This window comes from Sesamum indicum, linkage group LG1, assembly GCF_000512975.1.
Source record: "Sesamum indicum cultivar Zhongzhi No. 13 linkage group LG1, S_indicum_v1.0, whole genome shotgun sequence".
Taxonomy (NCBI): domain Eukaryota; kingdom Viridiplantae; phylum Streptophyta; class Magnoliopsida; order Lamiales; family Pedaliaceae; genus Sesamum; species Sesamum indicum.
This window is the reverse complement of record NC_026145.1, coordinates 16578143-16600866: the sequence shown is the minus strand read 5'-3', so window position 1 is coordinate 16600866 and position 22724 is coordinate 16578143. Positions and strand designations below refer to the sequence as shown.

The window sequence follows — 22724 nt, the reverse complement described above, 5'->3', positions numbered from 1 at the left end:
CATATAACAAGGACGATATATCACCTATACACGATATCATAAGACACTGATAATTCTCTAACTAAGTCCACCTAAACCAACTAAAGTCAACTTATTAAGCAGCAAGTAATAGATTCTCGGATTCTCATGTTGACTATGCAAGGGTCATTCAAAAGGTTATATCTGCATCTGTATAAATCCAAATTTCAATCTCATTTTAACACCTCTTGGATCCTACTATACGGTAGTATGTAGGTAGAGACTTTTGTGCAGTCATTTGGATAACGAAGTTCACTCATTTTTTTAGTATATTTCTAGCGTATTTTGCACTCTGCACAATCCTTTCGCTCTATCTTGATATTTTTATCAAGTCATTTTAATTACTAGGCGTTCAAGTTTTCCTATTCATTTATTCAGTTAAAATCTTGTCCAAATTAAATATAAGAGTGTTAACCTATATTTTGTAAATTAGTCTTTCTTTAATATTATGATTTTAGTGAAGGTCTTTTGACCTGTATGTGCAAATAGATCCTGATAAGCATCATATATATATATATATATATTTAAAGTGCAATATGAAATACAACATTGATCTACAATTAAAAGTCCAAACTAATTTATGTAAATGATTGTTATAATAGTATTTGTTAGACTGCATTTCTTATGAAATTGTAATTGAAAGTAGATATTGTTGATATAATCAAGAACAATTGTTTCAATATTATTATTGTTGAGAAGCCTCAACGGTTTAAAGGTGAATCATGGGTCAAACTAGCGCATGAAATCCAACGAGCTCTCACTTGCAGGAGTACTTTTATCCAAATTTAATTTAAATCACATTAAATTCATTATCATACATGTTATATTATTAATGATCTTTAAATTAACAATTAATCATATTACATCCCATTTATTTTACATTATTAAATTATATAAACAACTCAATATACCTAAATAAGGTGTTTATATACTGCATTATGACGACCCATTTTTAATTTAAAAATCCGACACTAATTACTGTTTAAGTTAAATACTTCAACACACTCAATCAAATAATTTGAGTAACCATAACATAATTAATCAATTTTTTGTATTCTATCGTCCAATAAATTTATATCACAAAGTAAACAAGACGAAATACTATAAAAAGAAGACAGCTTAATGCAACTTCATTTGTTTTTGCTTATTATCTATAATGATATTGAAAAAAAAGGACAAGGAGTTGTGATATTGTTATATCAATATTTTTTATTATGTGAATAATATATTTAATTTTCTAAAATGATGTATTAATTATATGTATGTATATTTCCTAACATATTTAAAAAATGAAAGATTATTTTATTATATTTATCTATCCGTTTAAAATGAAAAGAAACGACGTCGGGTAAGGTTCCCCCACACCTAGTTGCTAGTCTTTGTTACGCCTAGTAGTCATTTTATCTGGAGAAATCTGAGGAAGTTTCCTTAAAATTCCTTCCTTTAACGGTGTTCGCTACAATTTCTTGGCGGTTAATATTAACTAATGTTCTTTCTCTGTCTCGCTTATAAATCTTGAGTACCTCATTCGGTTCTTTGAATTTTACCCGATTTTCATATGGTAGAAATAGGGTTTTGCTTCAGAATTTAATCGAATTCCCGCGAATCCTATCTTGATTTTTCCTTTTTTGTCTAGATACCCTTTCGCATAATGGATTCTAGAAATTCCGAGATGGAAGAGTCCATCTCACCGCTTATGGTAATTATACTCTCTCTCTCTCTTTTTAATTTTCTATTTAACGGAAATAAATTGTGTTCTTGAGTTTATTGTAAAGTTTTTTGTTCTTTTTAATTTCGTTGTCAAAGGCAAATAGGAATGCGATGAGGGACGATCGTCCTGGGATACCGCAATTGTTTACATCAGTGCCAACTCTCAATGATGCTGCTTCTTATCTCGCGGAAACGACGTCTATCTTCACTCGCTGCTTCACCGATATTTCGAGTAGTTTCTAACTCTCAGTTATGATTTTGGTTTTTGACATTGTATGATACTTCATGTTGATTAGCTTTGGGATTGCATACCTTGAAATTGTTTACTAGGGAATCATGTTGTGATTTTTTTTTTTTTTATTTGGATTGGAAATGGTGCTTGTTGCTATATGTAAACTACCTGGTGGAGGGGAAAAAAACTGGGATTGGAAGAAAGTTGGTTGCTAAGCAAATTCTGCAGATTGAATTATCGAATCTTTTGTGATAGGAAAGGATGGTTTGCACAGTTTCCATTGATGTTATTGAGGATTAGTCGTCTCTGTATTTTGGTAATTTATCAAGCTGGGACTGTCTTGAATCTTGAACTAGTAGGATGTTCAAATTTAGCTTAAATTTCTCCATGCAAATTACTTATGGTATTGTACCGTGAAAAATTATTCTTTTAGTTGAATTTCGGTGCTAGTAATGTTATCCAGCAAATGCCACAGGGCTCTTTTTACATCTAAAATAATTTGGATATAGACAAGCATTGAATATCTGTTTTGTTAAACCATCATTCATCAATTTCCACGTTCCCACATCTCATGTTCAATTATTCTCTTATTTAGAGATAATGTGTCCCTAAGTATCCTGACCGCACTTAGGTTTGTCTGGTTGGGGTGAAAAGTAGGAGTATAAGAAAAGTGGAAGTACAAATGGATATATAAGAAAAAGTTTGGTGTTTGATTAGGGAGAATAGTTGGAGGAGAAATAAAACTAGATGTATATAAAACTACTCTAGGGTCCAATATGTGAAAGTATAATGCTAAAAAGATTTTCCCCCAATTATTTTTTTCTTCCCATTGATAATACCAGTACATAATAACTAAATTTCCAGAAAAACTACTACGTCATAGATCATTACTAATAGCTTGTTGTTTTATTTGAACTTAATAATTGAGAATAAATGCAAAATATCCATTTTGATGAACATTTTTACTAATAAGATTCTAGAATTTTTTATATACAAAAAATATTTTTGTATAATATTAATTTGTTGTTTTCTAATATAAAATAAAGAGAGATGATTGAACTGTAAAATTACAAAGATTAGTCTTTCTATTTAATCTATTTTTCTCGTACCAAAGTAGGAGAAGTATTTGAGATTTATTCCCTTTCAATCATACCGAACAATGTGAAGGAAAACTATTATTCTTTTCCTTCCCTTCTCCCTTCCCCTTTCCTCTCAGTTATACCAAACAAACCCTTAATATTCAGTGAGAAGGCTTCGGTTCACGTAAAGTTTGGGTTTATATCATCATGTTTCCTCTGTGCTGTGTGCCACACACACACAAAAAAAAAGGAATACTTCATTGCCAGTCTAAGTGTCAAAGAAATGCATGTTTTGGCTCTTGATTGTTCACTAGAAGGACAACAAGCCTTCCCCTAGAAAGCAGTTTGAGAGTGGCAGAGGGAATGCGGGAAATTCATTGAATTATTGGTTAAGAATTGTTTAAAAAAAAGCATTTTTATGACAATGACTATGAGGATAATAATGCTTTATGCATATTGGGCATGAAAAGTCTAATTGCTTTAATTCATACCTTGAGATATTTGTTAAGTTCCATGCATCAGTAAATTTAGCTATTTGTTGCCATTTGCCATACATAAATTTGATATAAGCTTCTTTGATTAAATGCACAGACTTAAAAAGCTTTGGCCACTTCTGCTACTCTTTCTCATTACCAAGTACAGCTTTTCTTTTTCTCCACTACCCCTTGTTCCTCTACAGAAAAACCAAAAGAATAAGATGCTATATGTATATATACATATACTAGTGTGTGTGTGTGTGTGTATTATATCCTAAAAACAGTTTATTTTACTTAAAATCTAATGCATTTTATTGCTTCTACACTTCTTGCAGTACGACCTGTATCTGAAGACACTGATGGGCAGGAAATGTTGTCATTTGTTTCTGGAGAAGCCAGAGTCTTGACTGATAACAGAAATGCATCGCCAAGTGCAAGTGTTTCATCTGTATCTGAATCAATTGATACCAAGTATGCTGCGCCGGTAGTCCATAGTGCAATAACCAGGAGCACAGCTGGAGAGTCTTCTCAAAATTCTGATGTGCTTTTGCAATCAAATAACACTAACCAGAGTGGCATTTCCATCTTTCAGGGGTACGTTTTTTCTGAGCCTACTAGCATGCTGCTTCCGTTTTGTAGGGACACGGCACTTTTTGTTTTGTAATTGATATAAGACCATGTCATAATAAAATTTCATTGCTTCAATTTTGTATGGAAAACATGGCTGTGGGATGCTATTGAATGTGGTTAATTCCTGTTAATCACCTTATTTCTGTGTTTGAAGGATCATCACATACTTCACACTCGTATTTATATTACAAGTTCTGCTTCTTACGGTCATATCCATTTGCTTATTTACTTATTTATTGTTGCCTGCTATTAGCCTCATTGAAAGGGTGAGGAGGACTGTTCGAGGCTCTGCTGATGACATTGGATGGCTACAACAAGCAGTAGACATGCCACCCGTTGAAGATGGAACTGGAAGATTCATGGAAATACTTGATGATATAAGGCATAGATTATATGAGTATTTTTTCCACTTTCTCTGTCTCTTTATGCATGAAGTTCTAGTTTATAATGGAGTTGTGTCCTCTATCTCAGGCATGGTTTGCACTGGTTGCCGAACACAATGGTCTACTTGTTAGTACCAGGTAGCAATCCTTTATCCTAGTTACATTCACTTCTTTTGTTGCATTTTTAGAGTATTATCTCTCAATTTATCCTAGTTACATTCATTTCTCGTGTTGCATTGTTAGAGTATTATCTCTCAATGCGTTCATCACACCCCTTGAGGGTACATGTGTAGACCCCACCATGGCTTCAGTTACATCTGGAACTTATATTTGAGTTAGCGCGACACTGCTACCACTCCAGGATTCATGTAATAATTGTCTCTTACTCAATTTCCCTCCAGATGCATGGGGTTCTGTAGGTTGCGAATCTGAGTAGGGTATTATTGGTGATAATCTTAATTTCACATCAATGACATGTCAATCTGGTAGAGAATCATGATGAACTTTCAGTTCATAGCCTGTGTTTAGCTATTTGTCATATGATTGGCTAAATAAGTTGAACATTGGAATTCAAGAAACTGTTTTGAAATTCGAAATTTTTGCTGATGTTTCTTAGTATTGGTGATCATTAACATGCACCACTGACTTTGTTCATACAAATTTGTAACTTTTTGTGGATGAAGATAGCTTTTGTTTTCTCTGTTATCAGATTATATCTGTTAAACTTGGTTGATAGGTTTGCCCTGTTTGTAGGTCTTTTCAGCAACCATGGACCTCTTTATTTTGTGAACACAAAAACAAGTTTTTTGAAGATGGGCCTCACCTGTCATATAGCCAAAATTCACAGTGAGGTATGTTAAGTGACGCGTGCTATTTGCTATGTACTTCTTCTGTGCCATAATGAAGTTGAGTTTTAGGCTTCAGTGGAGAAGAATGCCAAAGAGATAAAGGAATATATAGAAGAAATATATTGGGGTTCCAGGAAACAAGTTTTGCTACTTGGCCATAGTAAAGGTGGAGTGGATGCCGCCGCCGCTTTATCCATGTATTGGGATGACCTGAAAGATAAGGTTGCTGGATTAGCATTAGCACAGAGTCCATATGGTGGTAGTCCAATTGCTTCAGATATCTTGCGTGAAGGTCAGCTTGGCGATTATGTTAATATCCGTAAGCTGATGGAAATCCTGATTTGTAAAGTGATAAAGGTATCTCTAGCTTGCCTTCTCTATGGGATTTTTTTCTTGCATCCTTAAATCTTTAAATAATTATTGACATGAGGACGTAAGTGCTAGATCTCACTTTGTTCTTCAACTGGGAAATCCATGGCCATATTCATTGCTTGATAATTCTGAAGTTGGAATATTAGCGATTTGGCTGCCCTTCTTTTTCTTTTTTGGTTACACTAAATGTGTTTTCTCATAATTGCATATTGGAAATGCAATATGCTAATGTTGGCATCTATTTTGAAGGGTGACATGCAGGCTCTAGAAGATTTAACTTATGAGAGAAGGAAGGACTTCCTGAGAAAATACCATTTACCCGAGGAGCTCCCCGTTGTTTCTTTTCATACTGAAGCGAGCATTTCTCCAGCTGTCTTGGCCACGTTATCCCGTGTTGCCCACGCAGAACTACCTATGTTTTCCCCTCTGTCTGCTGGCCAACCCACGACGCTTCCTGTTGTGATCCCTCTTGGTGCTGCAATGGCAGCCTGTGCGCAGCTGCTTCAAATTAGGTATGGTGAGAAGAGTGACGGGCTGGTAACTCGCCGTGATGCAGAGGTTCCAGGCTCAGTCGTGGTTCGGCCAACACGTAAGCTAGATCATGCTTGGATGGTTTATTCATCTTTAGATGATGATCCATTAGAGGCGAATGCTTCTCAAGTGTGTGAAGCTCTTCTGACCTTGCTTGTTGAGGTTGGGCACAAAAAGAGACATGAAATTACCAGGAAAGATGAGTGAAACACTTGAATTACCTTTCAAGTATTAGTCGAATCAATTCTTTGGTTCTTTTTAACTGGTTGGAGATGTAGTGGTAGTGCACAATACAATGTCAATGCAGAGAGTTATAATTTCTAGACCTGGCTCTCAATTAGTGGGATATGTACATGTGTTAGGAAAGTGTTGTAGGCATCATGGGAGTGCGAGCTGTGAATTGAACTAGAAATATTTGGCTCAGCACTTGATTGTATTCTGACGAAAGGGAAGGGCTATTACAATCATTCCTACTCGCCATTTTGTGTCAAAAACTATCTTGTTTCCGCCTCTAGTGCTCCACACCTTGGCTTTCCCATTGTTTATGTATCTTTCTATTCTCCCCTTGGAAACCTACTGGAAGTTTGCCACACTTCTCACGTAGCATTAAGATTTCTCGTTTCTGTCTGCACCAAACAGGCGGCTATGGTTGGAACTGGGAAGGTCAAGTTTCGAGAATTGCCTCTTTTGTCATGTCAACTGCCATCTTCGTCCGAATATTCTTGTGGAATCTGAGAGCCATCCGACTCCAAGCGCTCGCAGTTGGCTCCTTCCCATTATCTCTCTATTTAAAATCAACTGCATCTGTTACGCGACCTTTCTTGCAGTATGCAGCAATGAGTGGGTGGAATCCGAAAGTTAAAATAAGTGTTCCTTTCTTCCAATGTTTCCTTGGCACCATCAACATCACTTAACTTCTCCAGTGAAGCTATCATGCAAATAAGCACCTGTTGTATGACCTACCGTCATTTTTAAGCAGATTCCATAGACGATATATATCCTCTTTTTTCTGCATGGTAGCATAAACAGTTATTAAAGCCCCAAACCCATACTTTCTATCTGGACCTTTGATCAGATGTTCAACACAACTCAAGCTTTTTCCAGAGAACAGTGACCAGAGGATGAACTTCCATCTTCACTAAAATATCCTCCATTCCATCCATATCAGAAGAAGCAGCAAACGCATTTGGCCTGAGATTGATTGTGAATTTGTCAAAAACACTGCCCTTACATTCCATCTCCGGCACCACCGAGTCAAGTTTATCGTGCTGCAAGGATTCAACTTCCTGATTTCTTCCATTATGGCCCTGCTTTCTCCAGGTATTTTGCTTCAGCATAGCACTTCAGATTCAGAAGAGCTCCATAAACTGGCAAACTTAGTGAACCGTCTTCAAGCCAATTGGAACAATTTTCCGCTTGTTCCGGGGCATGAACGTTTGATATTTTCTCTAGCTAAACAGCAGTATGCCCCGTTGTAATGTCGAAATATCTCATCCACTCAACAATCTGCCAGAAATAATTGCAATCGGAACAAAACAGGATGCTTTGTGGAAATTAAAAGGCAATGCTTCTAGCAGGTTATATTAGGTCTTGTATCACGCATATTAAAAGTACAATTAATATTGTTCATGTGTGCAGAGAGTTGTTGCATGCAATTCCATCAAGCATATAAAAAATTATAGTGTGTTATGAAAAATATTTTTTTAATAAAAAACATAAAATATAGTGAGGTGATAAAAAAGAAAGAAGTATCTGAGAATAGAAAATGTGGGGTAAGGTAAGTAAGAAAGAAAAATTATGATTGTGATTTTTTTAAAAATATGAACGATTGTAAGAAAAAATAAATATGAAGAACGTGAGAGGAAAAAAATTAATTGTAATAGAATTTATTAAAATTATGAAAATTTGTGAATACAAAAGATACAGAGAACATGAGAGAGAAAAATGGAGTAGCGGGTTGAGAGGAAAAAAAATTATAATTTTAAAATAATTACAAAAAATAAAATTACTATTATGAGCAATTTTTCTTGAAACAATAAAATGAATAAAAGGGTAACATGGAATAATAAAAATTAGTATGATAAATGAGTTTTCTTTTATAATAGTATAGTATAAATGATCGTCTCTTTTAATAATGACCTAACAGTAGTGTCAATTGGGCCCTCATTAGCCCCATTTATGTCCAAAAACAGATAGACCAAGTAGTCTGGGCTGGCCCATTTCCGTAAATCAACGGGATAGAGAGAATTTATCCAGTACAATGACAACTCACTAACCAAAAACAACATCCAATTAACTATCCCAAATCCAACATGTGCTCCAGAGCCTACTTTCATGGCAGGGCCTTTTTCGTATTTCTAGTTTCAACCTCACTGAGCCTTTGCGCGCACCCCTTTACGGACACGTCAGCGGGTTTGTTTGACACCATGATCTCCTTAAGCAGCCGCACGTACACGATTACTAACCTTAAATGACACCTTTGACCCGAGAAATTCCTCAAATTCCCTACCGCTCTCCAATCATATTAAAAGAATTTCATTTTCTCTCTCTTCCCACAAATTGATGTCTACAGAGGTTGTGTGTGAGTGTGTGTGATATTTCAGACTTTCTTTCTTCTCGGTTATTTCACAGAGCAAAAGGGGAAAAATAGAGTTCATAACTTCTTTTAATTGTATATTGACCATAAGCAATCTCAGTCTCTTTCAGACCTAGTGTCTCTTCCCGTTGAAAAATTCCAGTCCGCCCCTTGTTTTCTCTTATTTTTTTTTTTGTTCCTTTTGTGTGTTTCAGTTGTTTCTTGAATCAGGGTTTCTAATTCATACATATGTAAACAAGACTGGGTTTTTGTACATGCAGCTTTTTTGGCATGTTTGTTTCTTAAATTATTCCTGGGGTTTGTGAATTGTCGATGAATTTATATATTTTCTTGTGGGTTTAAAGGAAACCTGATGATTCTAGGGTTTTGAAGGGCGGGTTTCTAATGGGTAGTACAGGTGAAGCTGACAAGAAACGACGTCACTTTAGTTCCATATCGCCCACCGCCGGTGCGGCCAAGAAACAGCCTCTTGCTCCGTTATCGGAGGAAAAAAAGGTGGATTTCCACTTGTTTTTCTTCCTTAGATTCGCAAGAGATTTTTTTTTCAACCAGGATTTATGTAATCAAGTGGAATTAGGATATCCTGTAACTTCTGCATGAGTAGTTTGTTGGCTTGCTTGCGCTATTCAATGGTTCTGTGGACCATTGAAGGCACCAATGATCTTGGATGTAGTTTTTTGTTGTTTTTGCCTTTACTTGTACTTAGTTATGTTCGTAGTGCGGTCTGCCTTGCATGTAATTTTTCTGGGGTGCAATTTGAGTTACCTTGTTCTCATGATCTGAAGCTTTGATATGTGGGACTATGTAATTTATGAATTTATAGATTGTCGAGTGTCGAGTAGTGTTCATATCTTGTTTTGTGGTTTAGGCTTTAGCATGTCCTTATTTGTGGTAGAGTAACTTCATCAGGCTCTTGTCATTAAATTCTAAGCAGATGGTTTGATAGATTACGTGATGACGTCATTATTCTCTGAGCTGTGAAATTAATAAAGCAGATATAGATCAACTTATTTTGTGACAGCTGCTCCGAATTTAATGCGGAGGTGTTAATTCGGTTTGGTGAGCTGAACTAGGATGTAAAAATTTTCTATTAAAACTATGGGGACATTCTGGTATCTGGATATTCTATTTTGGTATCATAGGTGTTGTTCCCCCTGGATTTCGATGAAGAAACAATATGTGAAGCTTTTTCCTCTAAAAGATATTACTTGGAATCTGTTTGGCTATTGGAGTGACTAGTGACGGAATGCTTCATGTCGCTGACAGAGGACTTTCTGGCAACTTTGGCTTCTCTATCATCCTGTTACTGCTCGGTCTGATATGACCTATTGGAATCCTTAAGTTCTTGTCAGAATATCTGATTTTCTGATGTTTTGTGCTCATGCTTCTTGTTTTTGTAGCTTTTTATTGAACTTTCTTATTTTGACAATTATCATTATGAAAGTGATAATTAAGGAGTGTAACATTTATGCTCGAAGCCGTTTAACTTGTAATATTTTGGCTGTTTCGGAAGTTGCGAGTTATTGCCACAGTTGATTTTTAGATCAGCAACTTGTACATTTGACCCGACCTGTGTTCCTTCTGCAACATGATTAACACGGTTGGTGGGTGTTGCTTTCTTGGTAAAACTGTGATACATTGTTTGGATCTATCAAATTGAAAAAATATGTGCAGTTTAAGATATTGTTATTAACAACAATTTTCCCTTCACTTATTAAACCTGGTAACACAATATTCCAACAACTTCTTCCCAACCAAAAAGAGGATTAATGCAATCATTGCATGGTATAAGAAGTTATTTAATAAGCAATTTGTACGACTAATCTGCTTAATTGTGGGAGGAATTTGTTTTCATCTTTTAAATGAAATTTCGGAGTTGGATATGCTTTAGAATTTCTATTAAGCTATCATTTGATGCTTTTCTCCACTTGATTGTATTCTTTGTATTGGCTCATAGATTATTGCTCAGACAAACTGTAGTTGCGCATGTTCTTATTTGAGTCCTTTATTTAGAGTTACCTAGCAATTGAAAGTTTTTGTTGTTGTAGCTCGATGCAGCAGTACTTCAATTTCAGAATCATAAACTCATACAGAAGTTGGAAACTCAGAAGGTTGAGATTAATGCTCTCGAAGACAGATTGTGCCAGTTGAAAGATAAACAACTGTCATATGAGAAAACCTTAGCTGTGGTCAATAGTTCGTGGGAAGAGGTACACAATCCTGATGCTATTCTTTTATCTTGATTATTCATTGTTATTTCCAAATTACTCATGAAGACTGGTAACCTCTGATTTGTTGAGGCGCTTCCGTAGCATTAGTTTGTAGCAGTGTTAGTAACTTTTAAACGAAGGATTAGAAAGCAATAGTTATGATATCTCTTGCTTCTTCACCATCTTCTTTCACGATTGGTTCCATGTCTGCCTTCCTCTTCCTCATCATTCTGTAGCTCCAGAACACAACCATCAAGGAAAAAGATTGTGTTTTGACCTCTGGATCCAGCCACTCCCATATAAGAGAACAAGAGTAGAAGGAAAAAACATGGTAATAAGGACAAATTGTCATTTGCTCTGACACTGACAGAAAATTCATCCATTGCTTGCTAGTGCAATAGTTAGGCCTTATCAATTTTAAGATTTGAAGACAGCCATGTTTTTTCCATCTATGACGTCTCTTTGATTCCAAGCTGTGAATCTACTTGTGGTGACACTTTTGAAGTAGTGGCTTATGGGTATTGGTAATTTGTGGTTTGGCCGAAGTGGCAGGATATCCCACTATCGGAGCCACACTACTGTTCACGGATATATATTTTGGTCTGTGAGTGGCTGAAAAATGCACTGGAGGGCTGTAGGATTAACAGCGGTAAGGAAGCAAATTTCTAGTGGAAATGCATCTTTCCCTTTTCTTGAGTTTAATGACCAACTTTAATGACTCTGTTGTTAATGATAAAGCTCTCTTGTTTTAGGGGATAGCGTTATCTACTTTAGGTATCCATAGAAAAATGTGACCAGTCTTTCTACAGGACTGCACAGATATTTCTGGCATATGCATAGTGCTTTACCTGCTCATTGTGATATTGACTCCAAATTTTTACCAGCTGGTTGATGACTTGGAATCACGTTCTCATTGCACACTGGATTCCGTGAAACATGGGCGAGGTTTTGGACACCACCTTATCAAAGATGGTAAGTGATGTAGAGGATTCCTTATGTCTTTTTTCCTCCCCGTAATCATTATTTATTCAGCAACCTCACTTTTGGGATATCGTGTGATATTTTTAAGTGCATTTGTTGTAGACCCAATGTTAGTTTCTAAGCAAGGGCAAATTCACATTTACGTTTCTAGTGCTTCGACTATTTTGGATCATCAGAGCCATGTTTTGCCGAACAATGTTTCTATTGATGCAAAAATTATTGATAACCAGCTTCTTGATGGGCCACACCTGTGTCATAATCCATTTACTTTGTTTTATGATGGACATTCTTCTTCCCCTTCTATAGAGTACCTATTTTTGGTCTGCGTTTTTTGTTCTTTCTGTTGTTATCATTATCTATTAACCTTGTTTAACATTTTCACAATGGAACTTTGCTAACTAAATGTGGAAATGGATGCACCACCATTTATTGAGAAAATTGGGTTTGTTATTGCCACTTTTGAGTTGGTATGAAGATTGATCTGTATCTTAATATTTTGATGATTAAATTAGATTTTACTAGAATTGTTTTCACGATTACTGTCTCTGAAGTGCATTAAATTTATTGCATTTTTATCTTGTGTTTTGTGATTACTAAATAGGTTTTCGTAGTTCTCATCTGTGACTGATGTGCAAAATCTAATGTCTGATTTTCTGTTACCATATCACCTTATAAAGATCTGTTGGTTTTAGTTGCTTTTCAGAAATTTACATTTGCTGTGAGCCTGGAAATTAATGGTGGATTTTGAATAGACAAATATGAGGTCCTTGTTTGGTAAAATTTTTACCATATCCAAACTTTCCTCTTATGTTGTCACGGTTTGGTAACTATCTTATCGAATGGAGTTTTGAGTTTAATTAAGAAAAGTTATGAAGGATGTTTGTTTGTAGCGAAGAATTAAACAAATCTATTGAACAGCAGTTACGAGAATCGGAATCCTTAGTGATTGTAGATTTTGTTTGTTTTATTTCATTTACTTAACCCTGTCTTATTATTCTGAAGATTTGCTACTACGTACTCCCTTTTTTAAAAGTAAAGATTTGTTATTACTTTTCTGAAGCTTGTTTAAATAAAATTGTATGTTTAAGGTGAAGACTGAAGATATGGTTTAGTATGCTGGATGGCTAATGCTGTGTAAATGCCTCTAAACGATTTTCTCTACCTTGTCCAATGACTACCCCATGGAAGGCCACATAAGCTGGATTTGCTTCTGCACTAATCTTGTCCCTTACTTAATGATCTCTTGCTGCCCCTACTTTTTACTTATTCTAGAGATTGATTATTTGTCAACATGCTATCAATGTAGTTTAGTTAATTGACTTCGACAATGGTTTGATTTGAGATGTGGCCCATCATGAACTATAGCCTCATCTGCATTTGGAAATCTGAATAACATTTTATTGGTGTGAGTGAAAATTTTGGTGTTTTTTGTAAACATTCATTCGCTAACAAAGTTGATTTGATACCCTTGTTAGATGGCGATTCACTTCCAGAAGATGCGTTACTGAGCCGGCTCTTAGAAACAGGTGCAACCGAGAGTAGCTCGACCAGCTCAGCCAGTACAATATTGAATCCAACTGAAGAAGATAAGAAAATAGATGGTGGAAGGACAAAGAACCCAAAGAGCATACTCCCTAATATAGTGGCTTCTTTTGATGATCTGAACAATTTGAAGCATAGATTGTACACAGTATCTTTGAAGACATTCTCATCTAATGGTAAGACCATACTAAGACACACACACGACATTTAGCTTTTTAAATTACATCATCCAATATCTTGTAATCTCCTTCCCTCCACTCTCCATATCTTTGTATTTGTCAAGCTATCCAGCTATTTATCACTTCTTTCATTTCTTCCACCCTGTAGGACAGAGCCAGAAGGTGGTTTCTTCTGATTTGCAGACTGAGGTTAAGAATTTGAGAATGGCAGTCCTCAAGCTTCACTTGAAACATAAATCCCTGGCTGGTGAACTGCAGAGCCATAGAGACACTGATGCCAAGAATAAAGCTGTTTTGAAGCATTTGAAAGGTATTCTATATGTTCCCCATTCCCCCTGGTATTACCATCACAAATGAACTGCATCATGTGGGTGTAAATTGACAATAGAATGTTTCCCAATGTTTTGCCAAGTCTCTCTGCGTTGGCTTTATTGTTCAGATTTCCTGGTTTTGTAGTGAGAACTTTACGTGTATTCCATAAATCCTTACCTAATGAACTAAGGGTATCTGTAGGGTTGTGTTTTGGCTATTGTATGACTATGGCCCACATTGGCTATTGCTAGGAGTCAGTATCTTGAAATGGTTTGTTGGTAGAAGGGTGTTAGCTTTCCAGAAACTAAAAGTTTATTTATAGAAATACACTAATAATATTTTATCCTTCCAGAAACCAACTGTAAAAAGGTTCTATAACTCTTCTTTCATTTGTTTTACTATACGGTGCCATTCATGATTCATGATGCTTAGTACCATATATGGATGTGAAATTTTTGTAAAAGAGAAGAAAGTAAAATTCAGTTATTCCTCTAATATTTCATAACTTTTCCATCTACCAGGACTTCAGATTGTCAAGCTCAACTGCATTTTAGATGAGGCCAATAAATGTACCTACTTGCATGAAAGCTTTTGAAGTACCAAATTTTCATGTTTTGCCAGCTATTTCTGTCATCTGCTGACATATGTGTGGTTGTGTTTTTTATGTGCACTTTTGGGTCAGCTACATCTTGTGAGGCAAGCAACGGAATGATTAGCAAACTTCTTACGAATGCTTTGGTACATATACCAGGAGTTCTAATAGGGTCAAAGCCTATAAGAGTTATTTTTTATGCATGTTATATTACTAGTAATGTTATTACCATATAATGTCAAGTGTTTGAGGGTACTTTATTTCTGTGGTTTGTATTTCATTGAAAATGTATCTCTCTCCTGGTAGAGGTACATAGGCATGTTCATAAGCTTCTTAGTATTGTACAGTGTGGTTGGTTGGTAAAAGTTTTATTTATGTGATAAAGAAGTAATTATGCCTTAGCTTTTTAATGACCATACCTGATCAAGATTATTATCACATAATCAGCACAGAAACAGTGATTAGCATTTCGTCTCTAATCTAATGTGATTGCGTCCTATATTTTAAGCTAAGAAATACAATTTGAAAACTGAAAGACCAAATTGGAGCATTGTGATACGATATCCCACTTCCAATATTTTTTTGCACTACGTGAAGTTTTGGTCGTTCAACGACAAAGAAATAAAATTGAGGATTATAATAAGCTATTTTTGTTGAATCTCTGATTCTAATTTCCCATTACATATTTTAGTGGTTGGGATCTGGTTGCTGGATGTTGCTCAATTCTTTTTCCTTTCCTCTGTGTGCTTTACTTTATACTAGTTAGAAATGGGACGCGATTACCTGATCCCAGTCATCTTTCAATAAGTAATGGTATCGAATGATCCTTATTACTATCTTTTCCCCCAAATTATGTTGTGATTGGTTTTCAATATAGGCTGAATATGACGCTGACATTTTTCAATTTTCCATTTGAAGGAGAATTAGAGAGTACGATTTCTGAACTGGAAGAAAGTAACCGTAAATTGGCAATTCTAAAAGCAGAAAGAGATGTTGCAAAGGGGGCATTCTTCCCTGTTCTGAATCGAGGAAATCAGCAGGTAACTACTGATAAAGCAAGGGACAAGCAGAAAGATTTGCAAGAAATGGAGTCTTCACTGAAGGAACTATTGGTAATTGTGTGTTTTTCATCGTTTTGTTGTATTTTCTGTACACCAAATGGATAATGGATTTTCCTTTGCAGGACCAATCTACATCTCGACTGCATGAGCTCAAGCGTCTTCATGAAGACAGGATAGACATATTAAGACACTTATCAAATCTGCAGGTCAGTTTGTTTTCATTTTGCTTCTTTCTATTGTGATTCTCATCCACTTTTTTCATATTATGCAATCCTTCTTGCTTCTCTTATTGACCTGTGTTGTGCTTGACAGAGCAATCTAAAGAATGTTAAGTCTATTTGTTCATCCAAAGCATATCTCTTGCTAAAAGATCAACTGGCTAAGGCTAGAGCAGATGTCGCCCAATATCAAGCTCTTTATGAGAAATTACAGGTTGTATCTGGTTGGTAGTTTCATTTTGCCTTCATTTTTTGTTTGTCTAGGGTTTCAGTAATTTTTCTTATCTACCTATTTAAATCAGGTTGAGAAAGAAAGTCTTTACTGGCGGGAAAAAGAAAGTCACATGAAAAGTGAATTAGCTGATGTTCTTCATCGAACTTCAGCAGTTGCTGATTCCAGGATTAGCGACTTGGAATTAGAGATACAGAGATACATCAAAGAAAAAGATCTCATTGAAACCAAACTACAAGAAGCATCTAAAGAACCTGGTATAGAGAGTTGACATTATGGTTAGCTGATTTGTCCTGCCTCTTGCGTCTAATTTGGTGCAGCCATACTGATTTCATTAGTTACAGGTAGGAGGGAAATCATTGCAGAGTTTAAAGCGTTGGTTTCATCATTTCCTGAGAAAATGGGGAGCATGCAAAATCATTTAGCTAAACACAAGGAGTCTGCTGCAGACATCCATCGTTTGCGAGCCAATGTTAAATCCCTTACTGATGTTATTGGTCGCAAGGTAAGATTTGCAATGCTTAAATTTGTCTTATCGGTTAGTTTCTTTTGCTCATTGTTTCTAATTATTACGTTTCTGTATATATGTACGTATATATACAGGCTAAGGAGCTGGAGACTTTGAGTTCTAGATCGGCTCAGCAAAATTCTGAGGTCCAAAGACTGCAAGCTATGGTACGATTTGGTGCTTGTGCTCTCTAGGAATTTGGAGATATTACTCCTATTGCTTAGAGTGGTTTGATACACAATCTTTCTTGTAGTAAAGCAACATGAGATTTCAGCCTATATTCATTGTGACAATAGAAGTAGACCAGGATGAGGTGCAAAGCGATGTAGAACATAGTTCTTTTTCTGATATGAAGAGTATATCTGCAGACTTGTTTCAGAACAGACAAAGGTTTGACTTGGAATTTCCAAATTTTGATTTATTGGTGCAGATCAGTGATTTAAAGGTAACTGAAAAAGACTTGAAGCTTTTCCTGGAAATGTATGGGCACCAATTGGTGGATTCAAGGTTAGCATTTCCCTGTTTTTTATGGACCTCCACCAGATAATTTTTATTTTTGGTAGGATTTTGGCTATTCTCTTGAGTAGTAGGACTTGGACGATTGTTGTGATTGTATGACTACTTGTCCATCTTTCCTACTCATCAGAAGATTCACTTAGTCCTTCATGCAAGTTCATGAGATTGCAAAATGGCACCTGCTTGATGCATTTCCTACTTTACTTGCAAGCCATCAGTTGTGATTAAGATCTGAGATATCTTTCTACGACCAAGAGTCTTCTTGGGGAATAAACTATAAGCATGTCCTCTGATTTTAAAGCATTGTGTATTCTTTGCAGGGAAATTAGTGAAGCTAGAAGTTCTGAGATCAAGGCATGGGCTCATGTTCAGGGCCTTAAGTCTTCTCTTGATGAACGCAATTTGGAGTTGCGAGTTAAAGTTGCAATTGAAGCTGAAGCAAAAGCTCAACAGAGATTAGCTGCCTCAGAAGCTGAGATTGCTGAGCTGCGACAGAAGTTAGAGGCCTCTAAAAGGTCTATTCCTTCTCTTGCCAACATTTGCTTAACAATCTTCCCAATCTTTTTTCCCCTAAAAATCAGGCATGCTGAGATTCTTTGCTAACTTCTGGTTTCCTTTACCACTTTCTGGTTTTCTTCTTCTGCAGTTGCTAATGGTTCTTATCTGCTTATGCATTATTCTTTGTTAAGTCTTTCCCTCCGCAAGGATAATAGATACTTTGAGTTCCGTGCTTGTGAGATTTTATGTGGCATTAATGTGGTCTTGGTCTAATATATTATAAGAACAAATGTTGTCTACTGACTGGTTACTGTTCTTGGGAGCAACTAATTTTACTCATTCAAGACGATGCTTCTTCATGGGCCAAATATGTCGTGTTTTTCTCTTTGGCCTCATGAAGAGAACACTTTTTTGTGTCAGCTACCTTGTGCTGCTACCTGTGTGTACCAGAGCTGGTTATTCTTGTTGTATTTCTGTAGGCTGCAATTAGATGGTATTTTTGTTTGATTTCATCGTTCTGGTCAAAGATGCATAAACCAAAAACATTGCCCCTTTAGCAGGCAACATGAATTGTTGAAAGCCATTACATCGCCATAGACCCAACTCCCAAGATGAGGAAACATAATACAAAGTTGCATATGCGTAGAGACCCTCTAAAAGTACTAATTAGTATCATATATTATGACGTTGCCTGTCAGAGTTATGATGGAAGAAAAAGGTCTATACAGGATATATTAAAATCAGGAGCGTACAGAAGTGAGAGTCATGCAATAGAAACTGTAGTCATAGATCTATTGGTGTGCTTTTGTAGAAGAGGATACTGGCTAGCAATGAGGGAGAACTGGGTTTAAGGTGGTCAAATGCACATATGTGTGACAGACAAGACAAAATACACTAACACACCCTTTTTGAAGGTTTTTCAAAGTTTGATTTCTGGCTGGAATGGGACAACAAGCTTATAAATTGTAACAGAAAAATTCTATTTTCTGAATATTCTGAAAGTTTTTCCCACTGATGTTGCAGGGAAAAAGCAGGACTTTCTGATGTCCTAAAATCCAAACATGAAGAAACTGAGGCCTACCTGTCGGAGATAGAGGTTTCTGTTAATATATCTACTGAAACATGGATTGTTCTGAAATTTATCTTAAATTAGACTAAGAGATTTACCATTATCTCCGACAGACTATTGGGCAGGCATATGATGATATGCAGACTCAGAACCAGCAGCTTTTGCAGCAAATCACCGAGAGAGATGACTATAATGTAAAGGTTAGAACTACTGCTGTCTGCTAATTCCAGCATGGATTTCCTAAAACATCTATTTGCATGTTATTCCAAATTTTGAACTAGAAAACATATTAATCATTTCACTTAAATTTTAGTTTCCATGGAGTATAAATGGATAGTAAAGCAGTTCTTAGACTTGATTAAAAGGAGAAAAGTTTCGAATCTATAAACCCAATTTATAGTATAGTTTGTGGTTCATACAAGTTAAATTCCATAGATGACCTTGTCAACCTTGGACACAAATCCAAGTATGTGCACCACACAGAAACTGTCCGAAATGTCTACTGGAGAATAACAGACAGTATGTACTATATAAGTTTTTACTTTGTAATTGTTTCTGGTTATCAGGATAGACGTTTTGTATGTGCTCAATGTGATGCCTAGTAGGATCACTAACGCACATGCATATCTATGCTGCCTTTTATTTTCTGAGAATTACTTTATGCTCTGCATGTCAATCAGGTATAGAAGGAAAAGGAAACTAAGTTTATTGTCTCAGAACATATCTCACTCTGCAGAAGCTTTTCCAAATGGTTGCATTGGCGATTGAAATTTACCCCTCTTTTTTCAGAGTAGAGATATCCATTGTTGGTCAGCTGTTATATTTGGGATCTTAGCTGCATAAGCCATAAGTTGAGAATACTTTTCTTTTAACAAATTCCTTTGGAATTGTCATTGGGTCATCTTGGTTTCTGTTTCAGCTTGTTTTGGAGGGTGTGCGTGCAAGACAAACAGAAGATGCTTTGCTTATGGAGAAGCGTATGTTGGAGAAAGCCGTACAGCAGACCAAGAAAACTGTTGATTTTTACGATTACAAAGCTGGTAAAATTGAAGATCAGGTAATACGAGTTGCATATGTGGTGCCGAATACTGAAATTGTTCATTCTAATGATCTTGCCTATGCAGTTGAAAGGCTACTCAGATCACATGCAGAGACTTGCTGAAGATAGAGTCCAGAATGCTGCTGCCTTGGAAAACACCCAAAGAAGACTGTTAGATGTGAGGAAGTCTTCTCAACAACTGATGGGCATACTCGACGAGGCACAGTCTCAGGTCGAGGGGAGTCGGGGCAGTCTTGCTCAGCTGCAGATAGAACTAGAGAAAGAGAGGTGTTTAGAATTTTTATAATTCTCATTTCCATCTCCTATGGAGGCTGATTAACTTGTTTCTTGATCTGTTTCTCTGGACTAGGTTTGAGAGGAAAAGAGTAGAGGAAGACCTAGATACTCTGAGGAGGAAGGCTGAACAACTAAAATCACAAGCTGAGGGTTCCTCCGTAGCTGAAAAGCTTCGGCAGGAGCTCAAGGAATACAAGGAAATTCTGAAGTGCAGTGTCTGCCTTGATAGGAGAAAAGAGGTATTTCCTATTTCGAGTTGTATAAGAAGGTGGATTATCTAGCATTATCCATTGAGAGCGTGCAGTTTTTTCCGATGTGTTCCCCTTTCTTTTTTATTTTTCTGCGGTTATGCGCAATGGATGCATTCTTCTATGAAATTACGCAGGCTTGACGCGAACAAAATTATTGGGCAACTGATGGATTGGAATTAGAGGCTGGTCATTTGTTAATGTTGTTATAAATGCATGATGGATGCATTCTTCTAAGTACACAGAGCTTGATGTGAATAAAATTATGGGGCAACTGATGGATTGGAATTGTTGTAATGTTGTTACTGAATCTTTTATTGATTAATGAGACGGTTTTAGATTCTACTTACTACTTAGATATTCAAATACAAGATTACCGCAGTTACAGGAGGAGCTAACAAGTGCTTTCTTCCAGGTGGTTATCACGAAATGCTACCATCTCTTCTGCAGTCCTTGTGTACAAAGAGTTATTGAGACGCGTCACCGCAAGTGCCCAGTTTGTGCTGCAAGCTTTGGGGCTAATGACGTCAAACCCGTATACATCTGATCAGAAATTTCAAGTAATGCTTCCTGGCATTGACTCTATGGTTCCATTTGAGCCAGCCACTGTGAACCCAAAATGATGTTTCAGATGTACTATGTGTTATCTATCTGCTGAGATCCTAAAGGTCCAACATCGGAATTAACAGAAGTTCCCCTCAAATGATGCTTTGCTGGTTCTGGGTTTAGATACTGGATCACATTTTTTCAATTTATTTTTTTATTATTATTGTCCCCCTCTCTTGCAAGTAGATACATTTTAACTTGGTGAATGCAGATTGAAATCAGTTGAGTTCTCAACGTGGAGATTTTGGAAGTGAATAATACTATGATCCAAAAAGCTCCACATTTTCGCAGTGTGTATGAATTAAACCCGAACGATGGAGCTTCATATGATTTTGGTCTTAGGTTATTTCATGCTTTCTTGTATAGATCTATGTTCCATTTTTCATTTTTGTTGTTACTGTGGATTCGAAATTGATTTAGAGAAATACCAAATGTAGGTTTCAGTATGCAAATTTTGCATTGTCAGGATATTAGCCTTTACCTTCAAATTATTGTTGCCCAGATAATTTATCTTCATGATTAATCTGTGCACGCGTGTGTTTTGTTTCATTCACTCTGTTTGAGCCTCTTGATGAGATATTCCATTTGTTATTGCCTTGGTATTATTTCCCGATCTCTCAGGGTTCGCGTTATGCACTCTTCAGCAAACATATCAGAGCAACCCTGAAGTCTTCAGGATTCATCAAGGACTGGTAAGGCAGATGGACATTGATAAATTCTTGAAGTGATTCAATCCTTTGATAATGGTGTTGTTTTGATCTATTCAGTCTTGATGACATCGACGAAGTTTACTTGTTTTGACACAAGAAGTCGGTCTAGACATGAATCTTTGAATGCATAAAATGTTTGTCTAACAAGAAGGGTCCCTGATGAAGATGTATTGGAATATTTTGGTGATGTCTTTTTCTTAATTATACTAGGATGGCATAGAATGTGTAAGTTTGATGTAGTTATCCAAATACCTTGGGTTTAGTTGAGATTGTAGTAAAATATCAGGGGAGGTATGTGCAATTTTCGTGATTATGTCGGCAGCAGCAATGCGGTTGGGATTTAGGAATACCTCTGGTCCCCCTTTTATACAAATCTCTACATTATATCCTTTTGGTCTTGTAGCATCTCGTGGTCCTTATTTCAATTACTTTCTGATGGTACGATGATTCAACTCAACAAATGAGTGTGAATGTCATGTCCGGTATGTTGTGTTGTCGTACCTAAACTTTTTGTTGAATTTTAGGTGTCATATTTACTAGTATGATTGAATTTTTGAGAAATTTATACAAGTGATGGGAAAATTTGAAATTAAATCAATAAGCTTTTTGATTGATTCAGAGCGCTGCCCCCCTTCAACGAATTAGAACCCATTGGGGGGGGGGGGGGGGTCACTTGCATTCTTGCTAGCACTACAAAAAGCTCCGGTCTTAACGTCCCTACTACTGCTGTGCAGCCTTTCCTCGAGTTCGTAGAGTCGGGTTTCTTGTTATATATATGACTACAATTTATATCTGAATATGAAATCCAACGTAAATTAAATGTTCTGGTGAGCTTATAAACAGTATAGAGCGAGTGTATTAATTAATTTATTTTAAATTAATTAAGTTTAAACTAATCATAGTGTTACGATTGTTAATACTTTATAAGTTTAATGATCATATTGTTTCAAATATTTTAGGAGCTATCTCAAAAATAAAAATAAAATGTCCTGCAGATGCAATATATATGGGTGAATTCCGTAATTCACTTA

General features: G+C 36.2%; 2 protein-coding genes across 5 annotated transcripts; both read left to right on the top strand.

The window, feature by feature from the left end:
• On the top strand, positions 1393 to 6817 carry LOC105170699. 4 transcript variants are annotated; one of them, XM_011091596.2, is made up of 10 exons: positions 1393 to 1490; positions 1655 to 1717; positions 1825 to 1960; positions 3631 to 3675; positions 3851 to 4109; positions 4399 to 4527; positions 4617 to 4666; positions 5282 to 5379; positions 5446 to 5733; positions 5998 to 6817. In XM_011091596.2, the coding sequence occupies exons 2-10, from the start codon at positions 1670 to 1672 to the stop codon at positions 6484 to 6486; spliced, it is 1542 nt and encodes a 513-aa protein (XP_011089898.1). In that variant the 5' UTR covers positions 1393 to 1490; positions 1655 to 1669; the 3' UTR covers positions 6487 to 6817. The 4 variants fall into 4 exon arrangements, with proteins under 4 accessions (XP_011089898.1, XP_011089881.1, XP_011089915.1 ...); XM_011091579.2 differs by having other exon boundaries at positions 1408 to 1579; XM_011091604.2 differs by having other exon boundaries at positions 1426 to 1506.
• On the top strand, positions 8826 to 21489 carry LOC105170689 (E3 ubiquitin-protein ligase BRE1-like 1). The gene is made up of 19 exons (XM_011091568.2): positions 8826 to 9370; positions 10924 to 11085; positions 11970 to 12057; positions 13542 to 13784; positions 13936 to 14097; positions 15610 to 15803; positions 15875 to 15958; positions 16065 to 16184; positions 16273 to 16459; positions 16547 to 16707; positions 16806 to 16877; positions 17141 to 17217; positions 17547 to 17741; positions 18748 to 18820; positions 18907 to 18993; positions 19713 to 19850; positions 19918 to 20120; positions 20203 to 20368; positions 20793 to 21489. Exons 1-19 carry the CDS (start codon positions 9260 to 9262, stop codon positions 20922 to 20924), a joined length of 2655 nt encoding a protein of 884 aa, XP_011089870.1. The 5' UTR covers positions 8826 to 9259; the 3' UTR covers positions 20925 to 21489.